Below are 26,793 nucleotides of genomic sequence, written 5' to 3'. Positions count from 1 at the left end.
CATATTTCAATCATGACAATATCAACCATAACTGACTTAATGATGTATTTTGATATGACTTATATGATCATGTGTGTTTGTAAGCCAAGTCAAAAAGATTGTTAAAAACATTACCATGAACATATTGGTCCTTTAAAATGCAGTTTACAGTGTCTCTTACATCAAAACATTAAACGCAATTGATTTTTTTCATAGACTTATATTATTATAGTTAATTTTCAAAAAGAGCTTTTTTAGGAAATAACTTACCTCTGACCATGACGAATATTGCCAACCCCCTACATTGCAATCTCCACGACACGCTTCCTTATTATCTGGCTTTGGTTGATAGCTGCAGTACCTCTCATCTATTTTTTCTGTCTTTCCTTCTGCCCTATTATATTTTGCACAGTAGATGTCTAAAGTCCGATAGCCAGGCCCACATTGGGCTGTACATTCACTTTTTCTGGCAATATGCCATCTGTTTCAGAGTAAGCAGCATATTGTATTAATTAGCTTGGAACTTCACCATTACTTAACTCATTACTACTAAGATAAAACAGTGTGTTGGATATTCTCTGTATTGTACTTTGTTTATTATTTTTGTACATTTTGCAACTGATAGAAACAATTACTTACAATATTTATCTGCCACTGAAACAGTGCACAGTTTTAAAAACAATGCGGCTGATTGATTTTCAGAAACAGCGCACATGGGAACGATTTTCAATGACGCTGAGAGGCAGCTCGCCTCAGAGTCAGAAGGTTGTAGGTTCAAGTCCCTCTCTGGAGACTTGAGCACAAAATCTAGGTTGATACTTAAGTGCGGGACTGAGGGAGTGCTGCACTGTTGGAGGTGCTATCCTTCAGATGTTTAAACCAAGCCATAGCCGGAATCCTGGCCAATATTTATCCCTCAACCAACATCACTAGAACAGATTATCTGGTCATTATCACATTGCTTTTTATGGGACCTAGCTGTGTGCAAATTGGCTGCTGCCTTTCCTACATTACAACAATGATTACAATCAAAAGTTTTTCATTGGCTGTGAAGCACTTTGGGATGCCCTAAAGTCATGAAAGAAGCTATATAAATGTCCGTTTTTCTTGCTTTAAAGACCGCTTAGGCCACTCTATGTTCAGTAGCAATACACTCATTGGCACCTGAAAATTGCATTTGGGTCCTATGTACAGGATGAGATCCTGATTTAAATATTTTAATAAGGTTCCCGCCTGTTTCGGACAGGAATGCTGGCCAACCATTTCAAGGCCCATGTGAATAACGAGTGGGATGGGCTGGTGGCAAGGTACAGCCCATATGAGACAGGATAGTGGACAAGCAATCTGACAACACAGCCTCATTGGAGAAGTCAGGGAAAGTGGTGGAGAGGTAGAGCTGGATTTCGTCAGCGTACATGTGGAACCTGACCCCATGCCTTTGGATGATGTTGCCTGGGGTAGCATGGCGATGAGGAAGTGGCGAGGACCAAGAACAGATTGTTGGAGAACACCAAAGGTAGTAGGTATGCAAATAGAAACCATTGCTGGAATTTCTCTGGCAATGATCAGAATGATAAGAGTGAAAGCAAGTGAGTTAGAAAACCACACAGGCAGTCGCAATAAATAAGGATTGCATAGTAGAACCTGAACCTGTTCTATATCTATTACCAGTATAAGTCTTACATAGGATATACAGCAGAGAAACAGGCCATTCGGTCCAACCAGTCCATGCCGGCGTTTATGCTCCACTCAAGCCTCCTCCCGCCTTTCCTTATCTAAATCTATCAGCATAACCCTCTAATCCCTTCTCCCTCATATCCTTGCCTAGCCTCCCCTTAAATGCATCGATACTATTCACTTCAACCACTCGCTGTGGTAGCAAGTTTCACATTCTCACCACTCTTTGGGTAAAGAAGTTTCTTCTGAATTCCCTATTGGATTTCTTGGCGACTATCTGATATTGATGGACTCTAGTTATGCTCTTCCCCACAAGTAGAAACATTCTCTCTTTAATCACTCTATCAAAACCTTTCATAATTTTAAAGACCTCTATTGTTGCTGCATCCTGTTGAACACGGTTTTAAATGTTTCCCATTTCTGGTTTACATCGTTGTTTGCCAATATTGTTGCCCATTTTTATTTTCCCAAGTTCTAGTCTCAGCTCCTCAAAATCAGCTTTTCTCTTATCTATTACCTTGGTTTTCATCAGACTTATGTCCTTCTCAATTATCATCATAAAACGTATTATATTATGGTCACTATTGCCGAGATGTTCCCCTACTTTTAATTGTCTTATCTGCTTTGGTTCATTCCCCATTACTAGATCCAATTGCGAATCCTTCCTTGTTGGGCTTTTTATATATTGGGTTAGAAAGGAGTCCTGTACACATTGTAGGAACTCCATTCCCCTTTACCTACCTCTTCTGTCCAATTAATATCGGGGTAGTTGAAATCCCCCATGATTATTATTCAATGTTTTTTTACTCATTTCCCTATTTTGTCTGCATATTTCTTTCTCCACCTCCCTTCAAGTATTAGGTGGCCTGTATACATCTATTAGTGTGATTGATCTTTTATTACCTTTTATCTCTATCCATATGGATTCTATTTATGGCTGCAACACTTTTTTCTACTGCCATTATGTTATCCCTAATAAGTACAGTTACTCCACCTCCCCTCCCCCCCCCCCCCCACCCCTCTCTCTTTTCTAAATATGTTATACCCTGCAAAGTTTAATTCTCAGTCTGATTTTTCTGTAGCCATGTCTCAGTAATCCCTACTATGTCTAGTTCCTTGCAACGCATGATTGCCTCCAGCGCCTCTGTTTTATTACGGACACTGTGTGCATTGTTGTACAGAGAGATTAACTAATTTTTAATAGCAGTTCCTCTCACTTTATGTTTAACCATCTTTTTAGGCTCCTGATCTATAACTCTGTATTCTCTTGCCATCAATGTCCTCCCTTACTTTATTCTTTCCTATGCACTCCTTTCCTGTTTTGTTTATATTTAGGCTGGTTATGTTTCTTGTAGATCCCTCCCCCCCCCCCCCATTTTACTAGTTTAAAGTCTGGCACTAGTGCATATATTAAGCAAACTAATAATGATGTAAATACAGAACACCAGTTTATAGCCAATTACTAGTAGTGTCAGGTATTGTTTTAATAAGGAAGTGATTTCATAAATCAAATGAAAATAATTTTGAGAGGAAGACAATTTTTGAAAAGTTTGTACCGTAGTTCACATTCTGTATTGCATGATTCAATTAATGGAGCTGGGCGTGGAATTTGATCACATCTCTGATCAGAGACAACCAGGCGATCACTTTCTCTGGTACAAATAGGTCTTCTCTTCCTTTCACCTGTTCAAATACAGTATCACATTACAGAGCAATGATCAACAGTGAAGGCAGCTAATGTAGTAAAATTATCTTTTTAGCACATGATTCCAAACTATCAAAGAAACTATATAAAAGGACATTAAAATGCTGTTGTGCTCTTTGTTTATTTAGGGAAGAATTACAATGCGCCTTACCTTGGCAAAGCCTGTTGCAATCCTGCCAAGGACCAAACTGATCCCAAAAAAAATTTTGTACTTTATCTTCAATGGGAATGTTGAATGAATATCGCACATCAGGATTGTATAGATTTCCCACAGACAAAACCTTGAATTAAAAATGTAACGTTAAAAAAAACTAATAAATTATTGTGAAAGAAAATCTGACAACATAATATATAGAACCTAGCCATGCATGTTAATTTACCTGAACAATTAGTTCTTCCTCAATCCGATCAGTACAGTTGATTCTTTCCACTCCATTATCAGACCCACTATATTCAATTACTGCACCTCTAACTTTAATTTCCCTTTTAAACATGCTGACCACAAAATCTCCATTTAAAAGGAATTCTCCTCGACTGTTTGCCAAAGCTGTAAAAAGAAAATATAAAGATAATACAGATGTCTGCTAATAATTTACAAAATATATACACAAACAAATCTAGATGTTCCATAACCTTTATCGATGTATTATGCTCATACATTTATGGATATTTTTCCAATGTGCTCAAAGTACTGAGTTGATGGATTTTCAGTTTCAAGTACGGTATGATAATGTTAGATACAATTAAATAATTTCCTGTGGGCTGTTTCCCAGATGCACATTTTACCTGAATTAAAAATAGGGGACAAATAATTAACAACTCCTGTGGGAATTGAAAACTTCAGCCTGAATGCCTTGAAAGCATCGTTTTCTGTGAATCAGTAACCCACCGCACAATTCACACTAAAGTGATTATTTAGCTAATTTCCTGAGTTTGTTTTCCTGTCATTTCATTCATTACCATATAATTCCATCGCTTTCATCTAGACAATGAAAGAGAAATATAAGTAGAACTGCCGACATTTTTAAAAGCATACGGTTATGTAGGGAGAACTTGTAATATTTGTTCTAATAGTGAAAATTAGGGTTAGTGAACCCTAACCCTAAAAGCAAGAAGCTACTTCATTTGAACACAGTGATTTTAACAACTTGCTACACATCTAAATCAGTAAGCAACCTCGGAAATTGAATTAAGCAAGTGTTCCCAGATTTTTATAACCTAAGTACAATTGTTTTAAATCAGTAATAGTCCAACCAACAGGCTCAAAAGAGAGCAAAGAAGAAAGCAGAGCTTTACACCTCTATGAATTGGTGACATGTCACAGTCGTTTGATACTGTTAAATAGCTGTTATTGTGCTCACCATAACAAATGTATTACCTTTTACAACTAAGACCATAAAATGAATACGCACTGTATACCCAGCTCTATAAAAATTGTGGAAGTTTACCACCTGCTTCTTTAGATGTGTATTTTCATTTAACTAGTGTTTATTTGTCCAGTTTTCTGAATACAGAATAGCAAGATTGTTTGATTAACTGAACACAATATATTTTGGTTTGACTAATATAGTTCCTGTATTTACTAATTGTATGTAGACTGAACAACACCTTCGATTCTGTTGCTTTCAAATTATTTCCTGTTCAGTGAAACCTAAGCACTCAGATTTGTCAATTACTGCAGCCACTGTACTAAAGCACACAATGTATTGTTAATTTTCAATATTGTACAATGTGATTCATAATCTAGTAGTTCCGATAAGAGTGTAGCACTTTATTATGAAATTTCCAGTAAATTCTAATTTAAATTTATTAGACAGAGTGAGCAAACAAGACAAATATCAGCACTAGGTCACATTGATGATTGTTCTATAGAGATGATGTAGGGTAATTGTATCTATGTTTATACAATGAGAATGCAAATGTCCAAATTAAATAAATGTATAACATATTTGTACCACAATGACAAACAGTGGTAATGTGAAATGGAAGGGAAGCTGCATCAGGGACAATGAATTTTGCATGTGCACTCATGTTGGCATCATTTGTAACGGGAGGGGAACATAGTTGTATGAGCTCCCTCTACCCTCAGTCCTTGTTCCTCAAGCAGATAAAATAGTTCTATACTTTACATTTATGTCTACATTTCTTAATGCATGCTAGAATCCTCCATGTAAAAAACATTTTGGCAAAACACCACAAAATTTGCTGCAGAGGGAAAGGTCAATCCAAAATGTGAGATTGTTTTACTTTATCAGACATTATCAATGCATTTACCTTTAGAGTGATTTTTTTTACTACTAATTACTGAATTTAATCTACATTGTTTCTTTAAAAAATGTTGGTAATTTAAATATTGCATAATTGATATCTACCTGGTTCGCACTGTCATGTATTCAATTATCAAGTGAATTGGTTTAAATCTGTGCAAGTGAATGGATTCAAAATGACGTAAATTACAAATCTGTGCAATGTTGTGGCTAACTTTAGGCCAGAGGTTCTCAAACTTTTTAAGAAAATCCATAGCTCCTCTCCATTTATTTTTCAATAAAGTAAAAAAGGAAAATGTAATCAATGTTCTATGTGTATCAGATGCCGCAACAATTAAAAAAATATTTGCAAAGCTTACACTGTTATCAGTGGGATGGGTGTACCTACTTATAGCTGTGCATGGCTTTTATACAATGTTAGAGAGGGAAATTCTCCCCTAGAGTAAAGGCACCTGTAGCACAATGTTAGAATTAAATGGGTGTGTAAAATGTATAAAGATGGCTGCTCGTGGTTTAGCAAAGCCCCAAGGGATGTCAGCCAGCAGAAAAGAGACTGCATCCTTAGTTACTGATAACGGCTGTGTTCTCATGCAGATACACACTACAGCTCTGCAGATGTTCCCCAGACGAGACGTCTTGGTCCATGATAGAACAATACGACTCTGTAACAGGACTAAGATAAGGAGACTACCCAAAGACAGCACCCAAGGACAGTAAGATAAGGGGGGCCTGGACCATGCCACAGGATCATCATGAGTAACTCTTAGCAACACATCTCTTGGCAACACATGAGGCAATCACGCAGTCACCTAATATTTAGAGACCACTTCTATTGGTCTATTTGAATCTATATGTAATCTATAATTAATATGATTGGATAGTGTCTGGCCGAAATGGGCTGATGTAACTGTAGTAAACTGTTGTGAAACATATAAAAATCCATGAAACCATTTGTTCGGCGGAGAGAGTTACCTGGATCCAACAGTTGCTTCATCTCCCCGCCGGCGTAATAAACCGTTTTGACGTTTGGAACCGACCCTGAGTGACAAGTGATTCTTGGAGGGTACATTCACGCTAACATACTCATTATAACGAGTCAGGCGTGTAGCCAGCACTACTTACTGGCTGTACACCTGTTTGGCGGGGCTAGAAACTGTGTCTCTGACGCCACCCCGCAAAGAGTTGTGTCTCTGACGCCACTTAAAGACAGAAAACACTTCAAAGGGGAGATGCACTCTGGCAGGAGAGAAGAAAATACACTCTTCAGTATAGAAATGACTGCTAGACCTGGAGATCATGTGCCCTCAGGTTCTTTAATGCTGCATTGGAGGCACCGGTCCAGGCAATGACAGGTGAAAGGAGATCTTGTTCCCTTTGGAGAGCAGAAAGCCCTCTAGGCAACAATCCCATTGCATGTGGGAAATCATTGCAGAGGAGAACAATGCCAGGAGTTTAGCACCCAGCACATGCCTGCACTGCTGGAAAAAAATTCAATGACCATACAAGTTTTGTCAAGAAGTTGGCTTTAGTGGCCACTGTTGACGGGGGATTCTAGAGCGCTATGTCACTCCTGCACTCTGTTCCTATGCAGAGCTGCAGGAGTGCTCAGGCCCAGGAGATTGGTCTTGGCACCATCGTGGAGGCACTTGCTGTTCCCGCTCAGGATCACAGAATGCCTGCTCCCGCTGGCAACTACTCTGCCACTGCCCTTGTTCATGCCACACAGCCAGTTGGGTCAGACTTGCCCAGCCCATGTTGAGATGCTGCAGTCTGCAGCTGGGCTCTTAAGGCCCACAGCAGCTCAAGGTCATTCACCATGGCCATCTGAAATTCCCTCAATGGAAGCTCAGCACACAACTCTCAAGCTATAGGCTCTGGGGTAACACTTCAGAGGAGCATGAGGATAGTTAAACAAGCACAGAAGATGGCACAAAGGGCTTGTACATAGATGATTCATAAGTATTTCTGTTAACTGTTAGATACAGATGGAATTGAGTCGTTTGATAAATTTGTTTTTGTTCTGGATTTGCTGTTGGTGCTTGCGTTTGTACTTGTAGTGAAGTGAAGGCAAGAAACCATAAGCCATGTCTGGAGGGTATAATCTTCGTCATCCAGTAGCCAGCCTATAGACTGACAATCTGGCCCAAATAAAGATGTCACACAGGAATGGAACATGATGAATGAATCATGACTTCAGACAGGAAACCGGGCACAGACCTGCATGATGCGCTTCCTGTGGTCACAATCCAGCTGGACCTTAAGCGAATGGAATCCTTTCAATTGATAAAGATGCCAGGCTGGTGATGGGGAGCTGCAAGGCAATGTGGGTGCAGGCTATGTCACCTTGCACACACACTGGCGAAGCTGAGTGCTCTCGCGTTCTGCTTAGCTCTGTCCATGGACAAAGTAATGTAGCTGTTCCTCCAGGTGACCTCCCTGATACAGCGGTGGACTGCCAACTGTGATCATCATCATCATAGGCAGTCCCTCAGAATCGAGGAAGACTTGCTTCCACTCCTGAAGTGAGTTCTTTGGTGGCTGAACAGTCCAATATGAGAGCCACAGACTCTGTCACAGGTGGGACAGATAGTCGGTGAGGGAAGGGGTGAGTGCGACTGGTTTGCCACACGCGCTTTCCGCTGTCTGCACTTGATTTCTGCATGCTCTCGGCGTTGAGACTCGCGGTGCTCAGCACCCTCCTGGATGCACTTCCTCCACTTAGGGCGGTCTTGGGCCAGGGACTCCCAGGTGTCAGTGGGGATGTCGCACTTTATCAGGGAGGCTTTGTGGGTGTCCTTGTAACGCTTCCGCTGCCCACCTTTGGCTCGTTTGCCATGAAGGAGCTTCACATAGAGCACTTGCTTTGGGAGTCCCGTGTCTGGCATGTGAACTATGTGGTCTGCCCAGCGGAGCTGATCGAATGTGGTCAGTGCTTCAATGCTGGGGATGTTAGCCTGGATGAGGACACTGGTGTTAGTGCACCTGTCCTCCCAGGGGATCTGCAGGATCCTGCGGAGACATCGTTGGTGGTATTTCTCCAATGACTTGAGGTGTCTACTGTACACAGTCCATGTCTCTGAGCCATACAGGAGGCCAACTGTGATATGTCACTGATGTTACCTACTGCAGCCCGCAAGGAGCACGTGGCATACAAGTTAAGGGCCACGGTGGCCTTGGCAGCCACAGGCAGTGCTGTCCATGACTTGGCTCGTAACTGGAGTTGTGGCTGCAGTAGGTGACATAGCTCGGTGATAGCCCACTTTGTGAAGTGAAGGTGTCTGATGCATTCCTCCTCCAGAATGTTAGTGTAGAAGTGCTCCCTGAACATCTGCTGTGGGTATGACCGCTTGTGCAGTGCTCTTCTCCTCCCTCTTGTTGCCACTGTTTCTGCACTCTGCTGTTTTCCTTGCTGCTCCCCCTCATCCTCCAGCCACAAAGGCCGCCCTACCAGACAACCCATGATTGCAGCACAGCTATTTAAAAGACTGCCAAAAACAGTGCAATTCCCCGCAAAATCTTCTCAGCAGTGAAAATTAAGTTTCTAGAGTTAGGTAACAGTTTAAAAAACATCTAGAAGTTAAACAGCAGCCTCAAATGACAAATGAGTATCCCAATGCTATATGGCGTGTAGCGCACTTATCGCTCGTAATAAGCATGCTCTTCCTGCTCGCCATGTGTGCCCGTTTAGTGACATACAAACCAGCAGGAGTTGATCAGATTTCTAGGACTCCATATTTGAATGTAATTCATAGAGGATAGACTTTTCCAACAAAACCAAAAATGGACTTCTATCACAACAATCTCCAGAGGTTTACTCCATCTATTTGAACAATAGACAAAAAACGATGTTTTATCATACGATCATAGGGGTCAAAATTCGTTATGGCCGATGTTAAGACGGTGTCACCGCCTGAGTGCTGATTTTAGTGGCAGATGTTGGCCGCAGCCTCAAAGTGGTAAATTCAGTTTTTATGCCCAAAGAGAGTGAGCAGTGGCTAAAATGTGGTGTTGCGTATTTATCGCCGTGGACAACCAAGGAAATAAAGGAGAGTATCAAATCAAAGACCAATGCGTATAAGGTGGCCAAGGTTAGTGGAAAACTAGAAGATTGGGAACATTTTAAACAACAGCAAAGAATGACTAAAAAAGCAATAAAGAAAGGAAAGATAGATTACGAAGGTAAACTTGCGCAAAACATAAAAACAGATAGTAAAAGCTTTTACCGATTATATAAAACGGAAAAGAGTGACTAAAGTAAATGTTGGTCCCTTAGAAGATGAGGAGGGGGATTTAATAATGGGAAATGTGGAAATGGCTGAGACCTTAAACAATTATTTTGCTTCCGTCTTCACAGTGGAAGACACAAAAACCATGCCAAAAATTGCTGGTCACAGGAATGTGGGAAGGGAGGACCTTGAGACAATCACTATCACTAGGGGGGTAGTGCTGGACAGGCTAATGGGACTCAAGGTAGACAAGTCCCCTGGTCCTGATGAAATGCATCCCAGGGTATTAAAAGAGATGGCGGAAGTTAAAGCAGATGCATTCGTTATAATCTACCAAAATTCTCTGGAATCTGGGGAGGTACCAGCGGATTGGAAAGCAGCTAATGTAACGCCTCTGTTTAAAAAAGGGGTCAGACAAAAGGCAGGTAACTATAGGCCGGTTAGTTTATCATCTGTAGTGGGGAAAATGCTTGAAACTATCATTAAGGAAGAAATAGCAGGACATCTAGATAGGAATAGTGCAATCAAGCAGACGCAGTATGGATTCATGAAGGGGAAATCATGTTTAACTGACTTACTGGAATTCTTTGAGGATATAACGAGCATGGTGGATAGAGGTGTACCGATGGATGTGGTGTATTTAGATTTCCAAAAGGCATTCGCTAAGGTGCCACACAAAAGGTTACTGCAGAAGATAGAGGTACGCGGAGTCAGAGAAAATGTATTAGCATGGATAGAGAATTGGCTGGCGAACAGAAAGCAGAGAGTCGGGATAAATGGGTCCTTTTCAGGGTGGAAATCGATGGTTAGTGGTGTGCCACAGGGATCGGTGCTGGGACCACAACTGTTTACAATATACATAGATGACCTGGAAGAGGGGACAGAGTGTAGTGTAACAAAATTTGCAGATGACACACAGATTAGTGGGAAAGCGGGTTGTGTAGAGGACACAGAGAAGCTGCAAAGAGATTTAGATAGGTTAAGCGATGGGCTAAGGTTTGGCAGATGGAATACAATGTCGGAAAGTGTGAGGTCATCCACCTTGGGGAAAAAAAACAGTAAAAGGGAATATTATTTGAATGGGGAGAAATTACAACATGCTGAGGTGCAGAGGGACCTGGGGGTCCTTGTGCATGAAACTCTTTTGAGTTCACCTGTGAAAACATAAAAACAATAAACGGTGCCACCCGACCTGGGTGACACTCCAGACATTTTCAAGGCCCTTTTTTTCCCCCCTTTTTTTTTGGTTTTTTTTTTGTGTTTTTCTTTTTTTTTTTTTGGTTTTTTTTTGGGCACTAAAATCACAATTTTCCCCAGTGCCCCCTATAAAAGGGAAGGGGGACACTAAAAGCACCGGCAATTAAAACAAATTAAACTTTAAAACGTAAAATCAAATTAAAATTTGGTTGCCGGGCGTGATGATGCACTCCAGTCCCTCCGGTGCCCACCTCTCGCGGAAGGCCGCGAGCGTACCGGTGGACACCGCGTGCTCCATCTCCAAGGACACCCTGGACCGGATGTAAGAGCGGAAGAGAGGCAGGCAGTCAGGTTGAACGACCCCCTCGACCGCCCGCTGCCTGGACCGGCTGATGGCACCCTTGGCCGTGCCCAGGAGCAGTCCTACGAGGAGGCCTTCGGACCTACCCGCTCCCCTCCGCACAGGGTGCCCAAAGATCAGGAGAGTGGGACTGAAGTGCAGCCAGAATTTCAGGAGCAGCCCCTTCAAATAGTGGAACAGGGGCTGCAACCTCGTGCATTCAATAAAAACATGGAACACGGACTCCTCCAGACCGCAGAAATTGCAGGCGGCCTGGGAGTCCGTGAACCGGCTTAAAAATTTATTGCACGGCACTGCTCCGTGCACCACCCTCCAGGCCAAGTCCCCGATGAATAGTGGGAGGACCCCTGCGTAGAGTGCCCTCCATCGGGGACCCCCGCCTCCTCCGGACGGCAAGATGGTACGCCATGGCGTGTCCGGACGGCCGGCGAGGATGGCAAAGTTGAGGGTGTGCAGGAGCAGCACGTACAGGAAACCCCTCCGCGCGGAACTGAAAGGCACGGAGGGGATTTCCCCGAGGCGGCTCAAGTTGTGAGGCGCCGGCCCCCGAGGGAGGTTCCGGGGTTTGGCGCCGATGAGGAATTCCGTCCGGACGGGGGTCAGTTCGGACGGGATCTCCCCACGTGCTTGAGCCTCCTCGATACACCTAACGGAGTCAGGGTCCTTGTGCATGAATCCCAAAAAAGTTAGTTTGCAGGTGCAGCAGGTAATCAGGAAGGCGAATGGAATGTTGGCCTTCATTGCGAGAGGGATGGAGTACAAAAGCAGGGAGGTCCTGCTACAACTGTATAGGGTATTGGTAAGGCCACACCTGGAGTACTGCGTGCAGTTTTGGTCACCTTACTTAAGGAAGGATATACTGGCTTTGGAGGGGGTAGAGAGACGATTCACTTGGCTGATTCCGGAGATGAGGGGGTTACCTTATGATGATAGATTGAGTAGACTGGGTCTTTACTCGTTGGAGTTCAGAAGGATGAGGGGTGATCTTATAGAAACATTTAAAATAATGAAAGGGATAGACAAAATAGAGGTGGAGAGGTTGTTTCCACTGGTCGGGGAGACTAGAACTAGGGGGCACAGCCTCAAAATACGGAGGAGCCAATTTAAAACCGAGTTGAGAAGGAATTTCTTCTCCCAGAGGGTTGTGAATCTGTAGAATTCTCTGCCCAAGGAAGCAGTTGAGGCTAGCTCATCGAATGTATTCAAATCACAGATAGATAGATTTTTAACCAATAAGGGAATTAAGGGTTACGGGGAGCGGGTGGGTAAGTGGAGCTGAGTCCACGGCCAGATCAGTCATGATCTTATTGAATGGCGGAGCAGGTTCGAGGAGCTAGATGGCCTACTCCTGTTCCTAATTCTTATGTTCTTATGTTCTTATCCTCGGGCCGGAGCTCAGGAGGCCGAATGAATTTCCTGACAGGAGGCTGTTGCCATGCTGGAAAAAAATTGGAGAGGAAAATAAAAGAGCTAAAACTTCTCCGATTCCCACACACACTTCCCCACTCTTAAAACTAATGAAAACGTGCAGAAATAAATAGAGAGAAAAACTTATCTTCCTTTCTGGGTGAATCCACCCGAGATCCGCTCTTTAACGGACACATTTTCCTGGCTCTATGGCCGTCTGTTTGCACGGCAGCAAATGTCACGGCAGAGGTGTGAAAAAGGCGTTGTACGCTGGATGACGTCACCACGCGGGTGACAATAGCCGATGCAGCGTTGTCTCTTGGCACCTCTGTCAAAGAGACGATTGAATTTAGGACGAGGTCTGGACGCCATTTACCGTCGAAGGTAGGTATTTGCCGCTTGTTAGCTGCCTAGCACCGGTGCTGAGGGTCAGCGTTATCAAGCGAATTTCAACCCAATAGAATCTTAGAATAGTACAGCATAGAAGGGAGCCATTTGGCCCATCGAGTGTGCACTGGCTCTTTCGAAGAGCAATCCAGTTAGTTCCACTCCCCCGTTCTTTCCCCTCTGTGCCCTCTCGTTTAACTGGAAGTCTTTTGATGAAATTCACAGTTTGCTGAATTGAGGAGTGGCATTTTTCTGATATCTTCTTGGCTTCAAGTGCTTCTCAATGATTAATGTAACAAGTCTAAACTTCTCTGAATGCCACACACAATGTGCACACTTTTCACAAGTCTACTGTGTTTTTCTGTCATGGAGAGTGTTCCCTTATGAAAAATTTAATCAAAATCACCACCGTTGAGGCCTTTTGGTGAAGGATAGAATTATCCAAGAGGTAAAAGAGTTTCTCATCAGTAACATAAGTAGGGAGAGCTTGATAGAAAATTTTTATTTTCAGTTCTGTCTCGGCAGCATACTGAAGGCACATAAGGAACTGTGCAGTAGTGGACATTATGGTCTGGAATTTGTGGTTGTAATGACGTTGAAACTATCAACGCTCACCATGATTACTCCATAAAACTGACAGTAACTTCTGGTGTTCAGGTGTGCAGTTAAATGTGGAAATCTAGAAGTTGCTGTCAGGGATACGCTGCTCCTGCACAGGGTACACTGTTGCAGTCTTCACAGATGGAATCAATTAGAAATCACTTGAATTGATATGAATTTCAACTTTTTACACCCTATTCTCACTGTAAAAACCCTCGTTGAATGAGGTTTAATTAAGTTTTTACCAGTGCACTGTCATGATTATTGCTGAACAAACTCTTGGGCCCTGGAAAACTAATTTTATATTGTGGAGTGTCGTTATTTCCATTCCATGATAAAAAATTCCATCGGGCTGGATTTACATCATTTAGCCCTACCACTGGTTTTCCGGTGGTATTTCGGTGCTATTTAAAAATCACATTTATTTTTAAACCACCGAAATACCACTATCAATCAAGGACGCTATTTTTATCAAACATGACCAACCGGTGGTAGGGCTAACAGTATTTCTTCTTATTTTCGATCGTAAAATGGGTGGTATTTTTGCGGGTGGTATAAATGGTGGTATAGATGAACTTGCCTCTGGTGGTAATTTGCGCTGGTATTTCGGTGTTGGAGTCTTGGCCGCAGGTAAAAGAAGTGTAGGGTGGGGGCTGATGTTTTATTGCTGTTTTTGTTCTTGAAGTTAAAAATGTATTTATTTATTGACTTTTACGTTTTTCAAAGTTTACAACATTTTATAAAAATTTTGTTAAACCTAACCATTCTTGTACTGTGTCTAACTTTTAGAAAATGAAGGTACAACTCAACGATAGAGTGGGCGGTAAAGGTGAAATGTCCCTCTCACTGTTCAAGCAAAGCATTGATTTATGAGCTGCTGATGTCCTCAAATGCTCCCAAAATGTCCTCAAATGTCCTCCAATTTTCTTAATTATCCTTAAAATAACCTCCAATTTTCTCAAATAATCCACTAAAAGCCTCAAATAACCTTAAAATCTAACACTGAACTCCCATAAAGATGTCCGTGTAAAACTCCGCCTTGCCTCATGTGGAATGGATGGCAGCTCCGTGTTTTAAAATGGCATCCGTAGCACTGGATTCAATCAGATAAGATCAGATAAGACTACACTTTCCTCGATAGTAATTTAGGCCAGTGGTAAAATGGTGTTATTGATGAATTTATCTCTGGTGGTAATTTTTGGTGGTATTTCGGTGTTGCACACTTAATGACGTCATAAAAACGGCAAAAAAATAAGGTTGGTGGTATTTTTTGCAACCGGTAGTATTTTTTTTACCACCGGTGATAAATCACCGATGAATTTAACACTGGTGGTATTTCAGTGTTAAATTATGAAATCGGTGATATTTTTGCAGTAATCTGTGATGAATTTACCACCGTGGTATTTTCGGTGATAAATGGGTGGTCATCATCATCATAGGCAGTCCCTCAAAATGAGGATGACTTGCTTCCACGCCGAAAAGGGATGAGTTCACAGGTGTTTCAATGAGGGACCTAATATTCCGGATCCTGAACTACATCCTGAAGGGTGGAAGATGTCTGTGCGTGGATTTTTTAACGTGTGATGGCCGTTGCAACCCAGCCACCACATGGGCTTGATAGAGCTAGGTCTTGGTCCAGTGGCAAGGATTACCCAATATGATCATGCACTTCAGTACCCCATTTCTGCTTTCTCTCCATACCCCTTGATCCCTTTAGCCGTAAGGGTCACATCTAACTCCCTTTTGAATATATCTAACAAACTGGCCTCAACAACTTTCTGGGTAGAGAATTCCACAGGTTAACAACTGTCTGAGTGAAGAACTTTCTCCTCATTTCAGTCCTAAATGGCTTACCCCTTATTCTTAGACTGTGACCCCTGGATCTGGACTTCACAACTTCGGGAACATTCTTCCTGCATCTAACCTGTCCAATCCCGTCAGAATTTTATATGTTTTTATGAGATCCCCTCTCATTCTTCTAAATTCCAGTGAATATAAGCCTAGTTGATCCAGTCTTTCTTCATATGTCAGACCTGCCATCCTGGAAATTAGTCTGGTGAACCTTCGCTGCACTCCCTCAATAGCAAGAATGTCCTTCCTCAGATTAGGAGACCAAAACTGCATACAATACTCACGGTGTGGTCTCACCAAGGCCCTGTACAACTGCAGTAAAACCTCCCTGCTCCTATACTTAAATCCCCTCGCTATGAAGGCCAGCATGCCATTTACCTTCTTTACTGCCTGCTGTACCTGCATGCCTACCTTCAATGACTAATATACCATGGCACCCAGGTCTCGTTGCACCTCCCGTTTTACTAATCTGTCACCTTTCAGATAATCTGCCTTTCTGTTTTTGCAACCAAAGTGGATAACCACACATATATCCACATTATACTGTATCTGCCATGCATTTGCCCATTCGCCTAACTTGTCCAAGTCCTCCTGCAGCCTCCTAGCATCCTCCTCGCAGCTCGCACTGCCACCCAGCTTATTGTCATCTGCAAACTTGGAAATATTACATTCAATTCCTTCGTCTAAATCATTAATGTATATTGTAAATAGCTGGGGTCCCAGCACCGAACCCTGCGGCACCCCACTAGTCACTGCCTGCCATTCTGAAAAGGACCCATTTATTCCCACTCTTTGCTTCCTGTCTGCCAACCAGTTCTCTAACCACATCAATACATTACCCCCAATACCATGTGCCTTAATTTTGCACACGAATCTCTTGTGTGGGACCTTGTCAAAAGCCTTTTGAAAGTCCAAATATACCATCAACTGGTTCTTCCCTGTCCACTCTACTAGTCACATCCTCAAAAAATTCGAGCAGATTTGTCAAGCATGATTTATTTTCCTTTCATAAATCCATGCTGACTTTGACCGATCCTGCCACTGCTTTCCAAATGCGCTGCTATTACATCTTCAATAATTGATTCCAACATTTTCCCTACTACCGATGTCAGGCTAACCAGTCTATAATCCCTGTTTTCTCTCTCCCTCCTTTTTTAAAAAGTGGGGTTACATTAGCTACCCTCCAATCCATAGGAACTGAACCAGAGTCTATAGAATATTGGAAAATGATCACCAATGCATCCACTATTTCTAGGGCCACTTCCTTAAGTACTCTGGGATGTAGACTATCAGGCCCTGGGGATTTATTGGTCTTCAGGCCCTTCAATTTCCCTAACACCATTTCCTGACTAATAAGGATTTCCCTCAGTTCCCCCTTCTCGCTAGACCCTCGGTCCCCTAGTATTTTCGGGAGGTTATTCGTGTCTTCCTTAGTGAAGACAGAACCAAAGTATTTTTTCCATTGTTCTGCCATTTCCTTGTTCCCCATTATGAATTCCCCTGATTCTGATTACTAGGGATCTGCATTAGTCTTCACTAACCTTTTTCTCTTCACATATCTATAGAAGGTTTTGCAGTCAGTTTTTATGTTCCCTGCAAGCTTACTCTCATACTCTATTTTCCCCTCCTAATTAAACCCTGAGTCCTCCTCTGCTGAATTCTAAATTTCTCCTAGTCCTCGGGTTTGCTGCTTTTTCTGGCCAATTTATATGCCTCTTCCTTGGATTTAACACTATCCCTAATTTCCTTTGTTAGCCGCGGTTGAGCCACCTTCCCCGTTTTATTCTTACGCCACACAGGGATGTACAATTATTGCAGTTCATCCATGTGCTATTTAAATGTCTGCCATTGCCTATCCACCGTCAACCGTTTAAGTATCATTCTCCAGTATATCCTAGCCAAATCACGTCTCATACCGTCGAAGTTTCCTTTCTTTAAGTTCAGGACCCTAGTCTCTGAATTAACTGTGTCACTCTCCATCTTAATGAAGAATTCTACCTGATTTTTGCTTCCTAGTTTACTGTCTATGTGATTGGCTGGTCAGCCTGCTTGATGGCGTCACTGTTGTTGGACGCTGCAGATCCCCTCTCGATGGCCCCAGATGGAAAGTCACATCGGAAAAGGGGAAACCAACGCCACAGAGCCTGCTAAAGCTTTGTGGGCAGCTTTATTCGAGGTCAGCGGCGAGCACTGTCACTTCACTGCTGACCGCAAAATCCGGGCCAATCAGTTGATTCCTCAGATTGAATGACAATGAACAGAACCTGCCTGATGGACTTGATAGCCTACTCTTTCAGATCAGCGGTTTTATCCTATGTAAGATAGGTGACTGCATGGATAGAAGTTCAAAATCAACTCTAGCTGCCTTACTGATTTCTACCCCAGCATCACAGTGCAGATTTTGTTTGCGGCACAAAGACTTAGCACCTCGGCCTCAATGACTATATTCTGTCATTTACCAACAGCTCAGTACTGAGGCCATAATCTCGTCACTGGATCCAATCCAAATGAATACAAATCCAGATAGCTGGTATATTTCCTGTTCTTCACCCCTGCTGATTGCCTGGCCACTTTGTCAATACTGTGCTTTGTGCCTCTCACCACAAAATGATCCATTCCCTCTCTTTATTTTGCTTTCTGTACATGATTTGGCATTGAATTAACGATTCTAACTTACACTTCCTGGTTCAGACTTTGCATGCCTCAGTAAGGATTCTTCAATCTGATTGGTTAAGGAGATCCACATTTGCTTGCCCTGTTCATACAGGTCCCAAATCCCCTGTAGATGGCTCTGCACCAAAATGGATTTCTAATCACCGCAAGTTCCAGTGCAAAATCTCACAGAAATTCTGTGGGCAAGTACAGGTTTATGAATGGCTAGCACCGTTCGTTTGCCGCTGACTGCAAAATCCGGGCCAGTACCAAGATTTACTTGACCAACCAAACTGTATTTAATAGCAACTATTGTATACAAGAACATAAGAATTAGGAGCAGGAATAGGCCCTTCAGCCCTTCGAGCCTGCTCTGCCATTTAATGAGATCCACTTTCCTGCACTATCCCCATATCCCTTGATTCCCTCAATATCCAAAAATCTATCGATCTCTGTCTTGAATATTCTCAAAGCCTGAGCCTCCACAGCCCTCTGGGGTAGAGAATTCTGAAGATTCACCTCATCTCAGTCCTAAATGGCCGATCCCTTAATCCGTGACTGTGACCCCTGGTTCTAGATTCCTCAGCCAGAGGAAACATCTAATCTGTCAAGCCCTGTAAAAATTTTATATGTTTCAATGAGATCACCCCTCATTCTTCTAAACTCTAGAGAATATAGGCCAGGTCTACTCAATTTCTCCTCATAGGACAATCCTCCCATCCCAGGAACCAGTCTGATGAACCTTAATTGCACTCCCTCAATGGCAAGTATATCCTTCCTTCGGTAAGGAGACCAAAACTGTATGCAATACTCCAGGTGCGGTCTCACCAGGACCTTATATAATTGCATAAAATGTCTTTACTCTTATACGCAAATCTTCTTCTAGTAAAGGCCAACATACCATTTGCTTTCTTAATTGCCTGCTGTACCTGCATGTTAACTTTCAGTGATTCATGTACAAGGACACCCAGGTCCCTCTGAACACCATTTCCCAATTTCTCACCATTTAAAATATACTCTGCTTTACAATTTTTCCTACCAAAGTGGATAACTTCTCATTTATCCACATTATATTCCATTTGCCATGTTCTTGCCCACTCACTTACATAAGGACATTATTAATTAACCCTTTCTTGTTGCACAATACTAAATCTAAAATAGCCTGTTCTGTAGTTGGTTCCTCAACATACTGATCTCGAAAACCATCTTGTATATATTCCATGAATTCGTCCTCTACACTATTGCTGCAAATTTGGTTTGCCCAGTTAATATGTAGATTAAAGACCCCCGTGATTATTGTATTACCCTTGTTACATGCACCTCTAATTTCCTGATTTATACTGTGCCCTACATTACCACTACTGTTTGGGGGCCTATAAACATCTCCCACCAATGTTTTCTGCTGCTTGTTAATTCTACTTCTTGATTTTCCGAGCTAAGATCCTTTCTTTCTACCCTCTGACTATACTGTCCCCTACCACAACTACATTCCCTTTCACTTCCCCCCACTTGAATGGCCTCCTGCACCATGGTTCCATGATCAGCCTGCTCATCCATCCTGCAGGCTTTTCCCTCATCCATACAAACAGCAAAAACCTCATACATGTTGGATAAGGACAAAGGCTGAGGCTCCTCCAGCACTGCACCCGACCTGCCTGAGTTGCAGTCACACCCTCTTGTCCCTGACCACTAACCAGACATGCACCACTACCTAACCTAAGGGGTGTGACTGCCATCTGGATCAAAGTGTTCAAGTAACTCTTTTCCCCCTCCCTGATGCCCCGCAATGTCTGCACCTCAGACTCCAGCTCAACACCTCTGAGCTGAAGTTCCTCAAGATGCAGGCACTTACTGCAAACGTGGTTGTCCGGGATCACAATGCTCTCCTCAAACTCTCACATGCTGCAGTTGTGGCACACCACCTGTACTGCCATCCCTATATGACCTTGTTCTATTTAATTAACTGTAATTAAATTTGTATTTAAGTAACTTAGTTTACAGCAAAAAGCTGCAACTCATTCCCCCTCTTCTCCGAATTCCCACTCTTTCCAAATTCCCAAATAAACCACTCTTTAAGTTCACTCTGTGCACACAATTAAAGGTTTGTGTTTCTGTTCGGGACCAGACAGGTTAGCAGACGAGGCAAATGTGAGCACGAGATGGCATTGATTTTTTTTTACATGTGGATCATACCCTGCCTGAAGTCCTCCTCAAGTGCAACAATTTTTCCAAAGAGCCAGGAATGGCAACATACCATTGCATTTCTATCAAATCCTCTGCTCCATAACTGTCATATTTAAATATTAACTTCAGTCCAGGCTCCCACTGCCGGTTTAAGATTGGAGACAGCTCAGTAGGAAAGATACATGGAGAAGAGATTTAAAATGAATAGTGGGAATCAGGATTGAAGTCAGGAGGGACAGTACTATTTAAATATCCAAGCATAGGAACAGCAGAGCAACAGCTGATAGGACTGTACTTGTTGCAATGAGAAACACTAGAAAGAAAACATAATTGTGGATGCCAGCCAACATGAAGGTTTGTAATATTCTCCCCTATCTTGCATCAATGCCATGAATTATTTTTGAATGGAATTTTTTGGGGGGCGGGGTTGGGGATCGACTTATGGATTCTATGTCATTTTATATGGAAGTATGTATGATAAGTTTTTAGATGTTCCTTTCTTTTAATATTGCAAATAATGCACATTGCTAACTGCTATACAAATGGTCAGAAAAACCTAGGGGATTACCACAGTCTCAATGCTACAAGTTTACAAGCTTTTTTTTAGTTGCACTTAAAATCTTTTTAACCAACAGTTACAATTGCCTCATTAACAGTACTTTACAACACACTGTTGCTAATACATTTACTTGCACAAAGTGCAGTTTCATTCCTTAAAGTCACATGGATGCCTTCACATAATCCCTTTACATTTAATTGGGTTATTTGCAGAGAAGCAGTAGTAATTCAACCAGCTATATTTTAATCACACTCTAAGATTTAAAATACTCATGCACATATGAACATACATGGCCATCTCTCAACACTTAAATTGCTTCCCATCTGTAATCCAGCATGTCCTGAAGTCAGGGTAAATACAAATAGATTAATTAGAGTTTCACCACATTTAGATTATCCTGAGAAGGTTTTGTTTCGACAATTATATTTTGAAGTTATTTTGGGAATTAGGTATAATTTATTTTTACGGTAAAGGCTTGTCTGCATGCCTGTGTGTAATTGGAATTTTAAAATTCCACTGGTGATCAAGAAAATGAAATGTCTAAATCTGAAAGCTGATACCAATACAATAACTGTGATGGCAGAATCCTAAAATGCTGACATAAAATTACAAGATACACAGAACTAGTTTACATAAAGTCCCACCTTTTGGTTATGTGTTCTTGTTTACTGCCCCTCCTTTAAGTTATTAGACATTGAAAGGCCAACATCTATCCATTTCTAAACCTTAGCAAAAGACTAGACGTAGTGGAATTCCTGAGGAAAGCACCAATAGATGAATAGTTTGGCCCATTTTTCCAAATGCTAGCTTTCTCAATCATTGGCAGTTTATGCACCCCTCTCCTACCATGCTGTGTTCAAGTCCCTCCAGGCCAGTTTCTTTCCTGCATACTACACCAACTACCTTCCTTCTCAAATTTATATTTGTCAAGTGGTTCATTAGCTGCTTCAGATTATTGCCAGCGTGTTGTGATTGTCTGCTACTTTTAGAGTGCCGCTAACAAAATTGCATTTCTCACAATCAGCATTTAGCAATACTGTTAAAATGGCTTTGAAATATATTTTCCTCCTGTTTTTCTTCAACATGAGTTCTGACCCCTAGTTATGGACAGCCACCATCTAAAAGGGAAAATTAATGAAATTGATATGGAGTTAACTTACTTAATTTAAGGCACAAGGGATAGAAATTCGGGTATTAGCAATTTCGCCCGTTTTTGGGCGATAATTGTGGCGGTAATTCTTTTTTGCACCGGGGTAGTGCTGTCGCTGGATGTCACAAAATTCACCAAATGGTGACCAGAGATAGCGATAGCACTAAATACGGTGTTGCATGAGTGAATTTGTGCGCCGGAGCCGAAATTTGGGATTGAAAAAAATCTCCGACTTTCTGCGCATGCGCAACTTTTTTTTTTCCCGATTTTTTTTTTTTTTTTTCTACAATTTTTTTTCTTCTTTCGCGACCCTGGTCAGCTTTCAGGGTGTGCCCACATATGCGCAGTACATCCAGGGCTGAATCTGGTAATTTTCACAGACCAAACAGCCTCAATGAAAGGACAGCCATGCACTCCCAGGATTGAATCCTGTATGCCGTTTCTCTGGAGAGCGAGTCGGTAAAGCTGGTCTGCTGACAGACAGGCTGACGCACACCTGGACATGGTGGGACTGTCCAGGGAGAGCATCCAGCTCAGCTGACAGCTCCTGGAGGTCTTGGGTGCTTTTCCTGCAAGCATTGCAGCACTATCGGCGGACATGTGGGAGGGCATGTCGCAGGTCGTCGCGGTTGTCAATGACCATGCCCAACTGATGGTCTTGACCTTTGGCACTGCAGTCCCCAGTGTCTCAGCACCCAGACCCACATCACCAGTGAGTGGTGAGGCTGAGCAAGAGGCTCGCCACTCAGAAGCTGGGCCTTCCATACCCCAAGCTTCTCCAGGGGAACCACGCATGCCATTGTCTATTCCCCCTTTTAGACCAGGACTCTAGCCGCGTTGCGGCACAACATCTTGGTACCACCTTGGACACTGTCATGGTGCGAGGGAAGGGGTTTAGGACGAGGGGGGGAGGAGGGCGGAGATGGTGCCACAGGTAAAATATGTTCGGTGCAGGGGTTGTTCTTCCGTTGTTTTGTTGTTGTTATTTTATTAAAAAATTTTAAATTTCCCAATTCTGTTAAGCTATTAAAAGTTCACAATAATGTATAATACATTTTATTCCAGTTTCCAAATTACATTTAATAAATCTTATTCAGTTATTATACGTTAAATTTCTTTTGTTCACCTGAACCATTCCTGTGTAATGTCTCATTTGCAGAGTAAGAAGAGAAATAGTCAACATGGTGGGATAGAGTGGGCGGGCAACAGTGTTCAAGCAAAGCGATGAATTATGAGCTGTTGACGTAAGGCTTTTGCGGTGGCTGAAGCCCCACGAGGCTTCCCCTGTGGTGGTGGAGGAGGTGGTGGGATGGTTTTATCGCCAGGCTCCTCGTCCTCGTCCTCCTCCCCTCTCTCCTGAGGTGGTCGTGCAGTCCCCAGTGGCAAATCCTGTCCCCTCATGATGGTTAAGTTGCGTAGCATGCAGCACACCACAATGAACTCAGACACCTGCTGAGGGGAGTATTGCAGGCAGCGTCCAGAGTGGTCCAGGCATCGGAAGCACTGCTTGAGCACTCCAGTTGTCTTTTCAACGATGTTGAGTGTGGCTATATGGCTGTCATTATAGCGATGCTTGGCTTCTGTCTGAGGGTTCCAGAAGGGGGTCATGAGCCAGGTGGTGAGGACGTAATCTTTGCCCCCAGCATCTAGCTCTGGCCTTGTGGCTGATGCTCGAACAGGTATGAGACAGTGCTCTCATACCTGTGCAAGATGAAAGCATCATGGATGTTCCCTGGAAATTGGGCATTTACTGCCATAATGCGCTGAGTATGGTCGCAGATGATCAGGGAATGGAATCCCTTTCGATTTCGGTAAACCTCTGGATCCTCTAAAGGTGCTCGCAGAGTGATGTGCGTACAGTCAATGGCAGCCTTAACCTTGGGGAAATCAGCAATTCATGCAAAACCGACAGCACTCTCATTCTGTGCCTCCTTGGTCATTGGGAACTTTATAAAGTCCATCCTGTGCGCGTACAATGCAGTCGTCACCATAGCGAATGCAGTGATGTGTAGCGTGCTGCGAGATGGAGCATATGTCCCCTGCTAATGCCTGAAAGGAGCCGTTGGCATAGAAGGCAAGTGCTGCAGCCACCTTCATCTCAACAGGCAGTGCAGTCTTGTTGCCGCTGGTAGGCTGTAGGTCTGCCTTTATGAGCTGGCATATCTCTATGACCATCTCTTTTCAGAAGCGCAGTGTTTGAATGCACTGTGCCTCAGAGAACTGCAGGTATGAACGCTGTTCCCTGTAAACTCGTGGGGGGTAAGGCCGCCTCCCCATATGTCTGCAAGCTCTTTGATTACGCTCAAAATGTTCTTGAATGCTCTTCCAGCTCAATGCTGCATAGAAAAAGCAGCCAGGAATAATGGTAAGATATTATAGCCCCCATTCTTTTAAATGTCCTTAAATATCCTTAAAAACAAACTATGAACTCACATAAAGCTCACTGTGTAAAACGCAGCCTTCTCTCCAAATCCTTTTATGCACTGAACTTCTGCTCCATTTTTCAAGATGGCATCGTTAGCACCGAGTGCTCTCTGGATCCAACCTGCTAAGATTTGATTTTTTTGGGTGTGTTTTTGGGCCGGCGATAAAAATGGCGCTATCAGCGAATTTTCTGCCCCGGCGATAGCGCAGCATTGCATGCTAATTGATGTCATAAAAACGGCAAAAAATAACGGGAGGGCGATCATTTTTAGCACCGGTGCAAAACTGCTGCCGGATTTTCCGCCTGGACGCTAAATTTTGTGCAACTTGTTTCGCGCCAAAAAAATGACTTTTTCAGCTTCGCCATGGTGATATATGGGCGCAAACCTGCCAAATGTCTAGCCCATAAGGTTGGTGGTGTAAAATCACCACTTAATTCACATGACTTTCCAATCCTATTTGTACAGAAGTACAATTTGAATTTTTATTTTAACAGAAATGTTTTTTTTGTTGCATCGTTCAGTATTTTTATATTGACACATTTGCCGCATCAACAGAACTGAAATTCAGGGGGGCGCGAAGTGAGTGTGCCAAAGAAATCAGTTTTAGGCCCGGGCTATTTTAACACCCTGCTCTCATTTACATTGCGCTGGCCAGCTGCCCATCTGGAATAGGCGGAAAGAAGAAGCTCGTGGATCAGTGGTCCCAAATATGTAAACTGCTCCACGCATTTCACAGTCTCATCTGCAATCTGTAGATTTGGTGGATGTGGGAGAAAGTCGCTCAGTGACTAAACTTTTGTTTTCTTCTAGTTGACTTGCAACTCCAATGGGCTGGCTTCCTCCATGCAGATTTCAATGTCATTCTTGTCTTGACCAATCATTTCTGCCAATAGGGTCACATTGTCTGCAAGATTTAGGTCCATGAGGGAAGTGCCACTAGTAGAGGCTCCATTCATTGAACAATAAATGCTCCTTTCTAGGATCCAATCATTGATGTATAAGGAACCCAATTTGCATATATTGCCTGAGGCAAACGTCTCATCCACTGCCAAAAATCGGCGGCGGGATGAGAAATTTACCTACTCCTCCCCAACATCAAACACTTTGGGCTACGTTCTATTGCCTTTGCAGCAAAATGGTATTTACAGCAAATTCTGAAGTGTCCGTTTTCTCTCCTTCCTCTTTATTTAGTTATGGTACATTATATTATGGAAATTGTAGCGACAGTATCAATTTGGTTCTTGAGGCATCAGCTACACTATTTTAACATTTAGGATCCATACACGCTCCAGTTCTTGTCCCTTTCAATGCCTGCTTTGCATTGTTACCGTTTTCACAAAGACGATGTTTCATTTGTGCAACTCCCTGGGTGGTGGTCCTGCAGCTTTATACATTTTGCAGCACTCTTGATCCAGGAGGGAAATGTTTTAACCTTCACAAATTACCATTTTCTCAATCAGATATAATTTCATCATACTTGCAGAGCATCATGTAGAAAATGCATATACATTACCTCATGTTTCTCAATTATAACTGTGTTTTATGACATGTATAGATTCATAAGAAAAATGTCAACTTTTCCTGGTGAGATTTTATAGCACCTTGTTGACATGAAGCAACATTTTTCTGCAATACCTTTATTACATATAAACTATTTTAATCTTCTACAATTATTGTAAGTTCACTGCACGCATACATGTTTATTGAGTTTTAGAAAGTTCCATTCTGACAGGTGGTTTAAAGAAGGCCCATGGAAATAAATTTTAATAGTAAATAAATATACTGACTTTAAACTAAACTCACTCCCCTGCATTAAATGTGTGGATATTTTCTCTCACATCACTAAAGCAAGACCGGTCAATTGCCTAACATATTTCCACTTCAAATTTTTCTGAGCTTGATTAGGCATTCAAAATAAATTGATCCCAAATAAAGGGCTCAATTTTCCCCAAATCATTTTTTTGGTGTACTTGAAGAGTTACGCCTGATTTTTTTGCGGCCCAGGTACGCCAAAAAAATGTTTCCCCGTTGGATCTCTTCATTTTGGCGTGGCCTAACTCTCTCTCTCTCTCTTTCTCTCTCTCTCTCACTCTCTCTCTCTCATGGGACCGGACTGTGTGTGAGAACCGGGGACCGAGAATGGGACCGGACTGTGTGTGAGAACC

The 26,793-nt window shown here is 42.5% G+C and overlaps 1 protein-coding gene across 1 annotated transcript in view; it reads right to left on the bottom strand.

Annotated features, from left to right (window-relative positions):
* adamts9 (ADAM metallopeptidase with thrombospondin type 1 motif, 9) overlaps nt 1-26,793 on the bottom strand; it is a 462,662-nt gene that overhangs the window by 306,939 nt on the left and 128,930 nt on the right. The window contains exons 17-20 of the mRNA XM_070895215.1: nt 3,742-3,908; nt 3,513-3,642; nt 3,213-3,339; nt 250-460 (exon numbers count right to left, since the gene is read on the bottom strand). Of these exons, the coding sequence (XP_070751316.1) occupies nt 250-460; nt 3,213-3,339; nt 3,513-3,642; nt 3,742-3,908 (635 nt within the window). The remainder of the gene's footprint in view (nt 1-249; nt 461-3,212; nt 3,340-3,512; nt 3,643-3,741; nt 3,909-26,793) is intronic.

Source organism: Pristiophorus japonicus, chromosome 12, assembly GCF_044704955.1.
Source record: "Pristiophorus japonicus isolate sPriJap1 chromosome 12, sPriJap1.hap1, whole genome shotgun sequence".
Classification (NCBI taxonomy): Eukaryota; Metazoa; Chordata; class Chondrichthyes; family Pristiophoridae; genus Pristiophorus; species Pristiophorus japonicus.
Note: the sequence above shows the minus strand (reverse complement) of the source record. Positions and strands in the feature narration are given on the sequence as shown.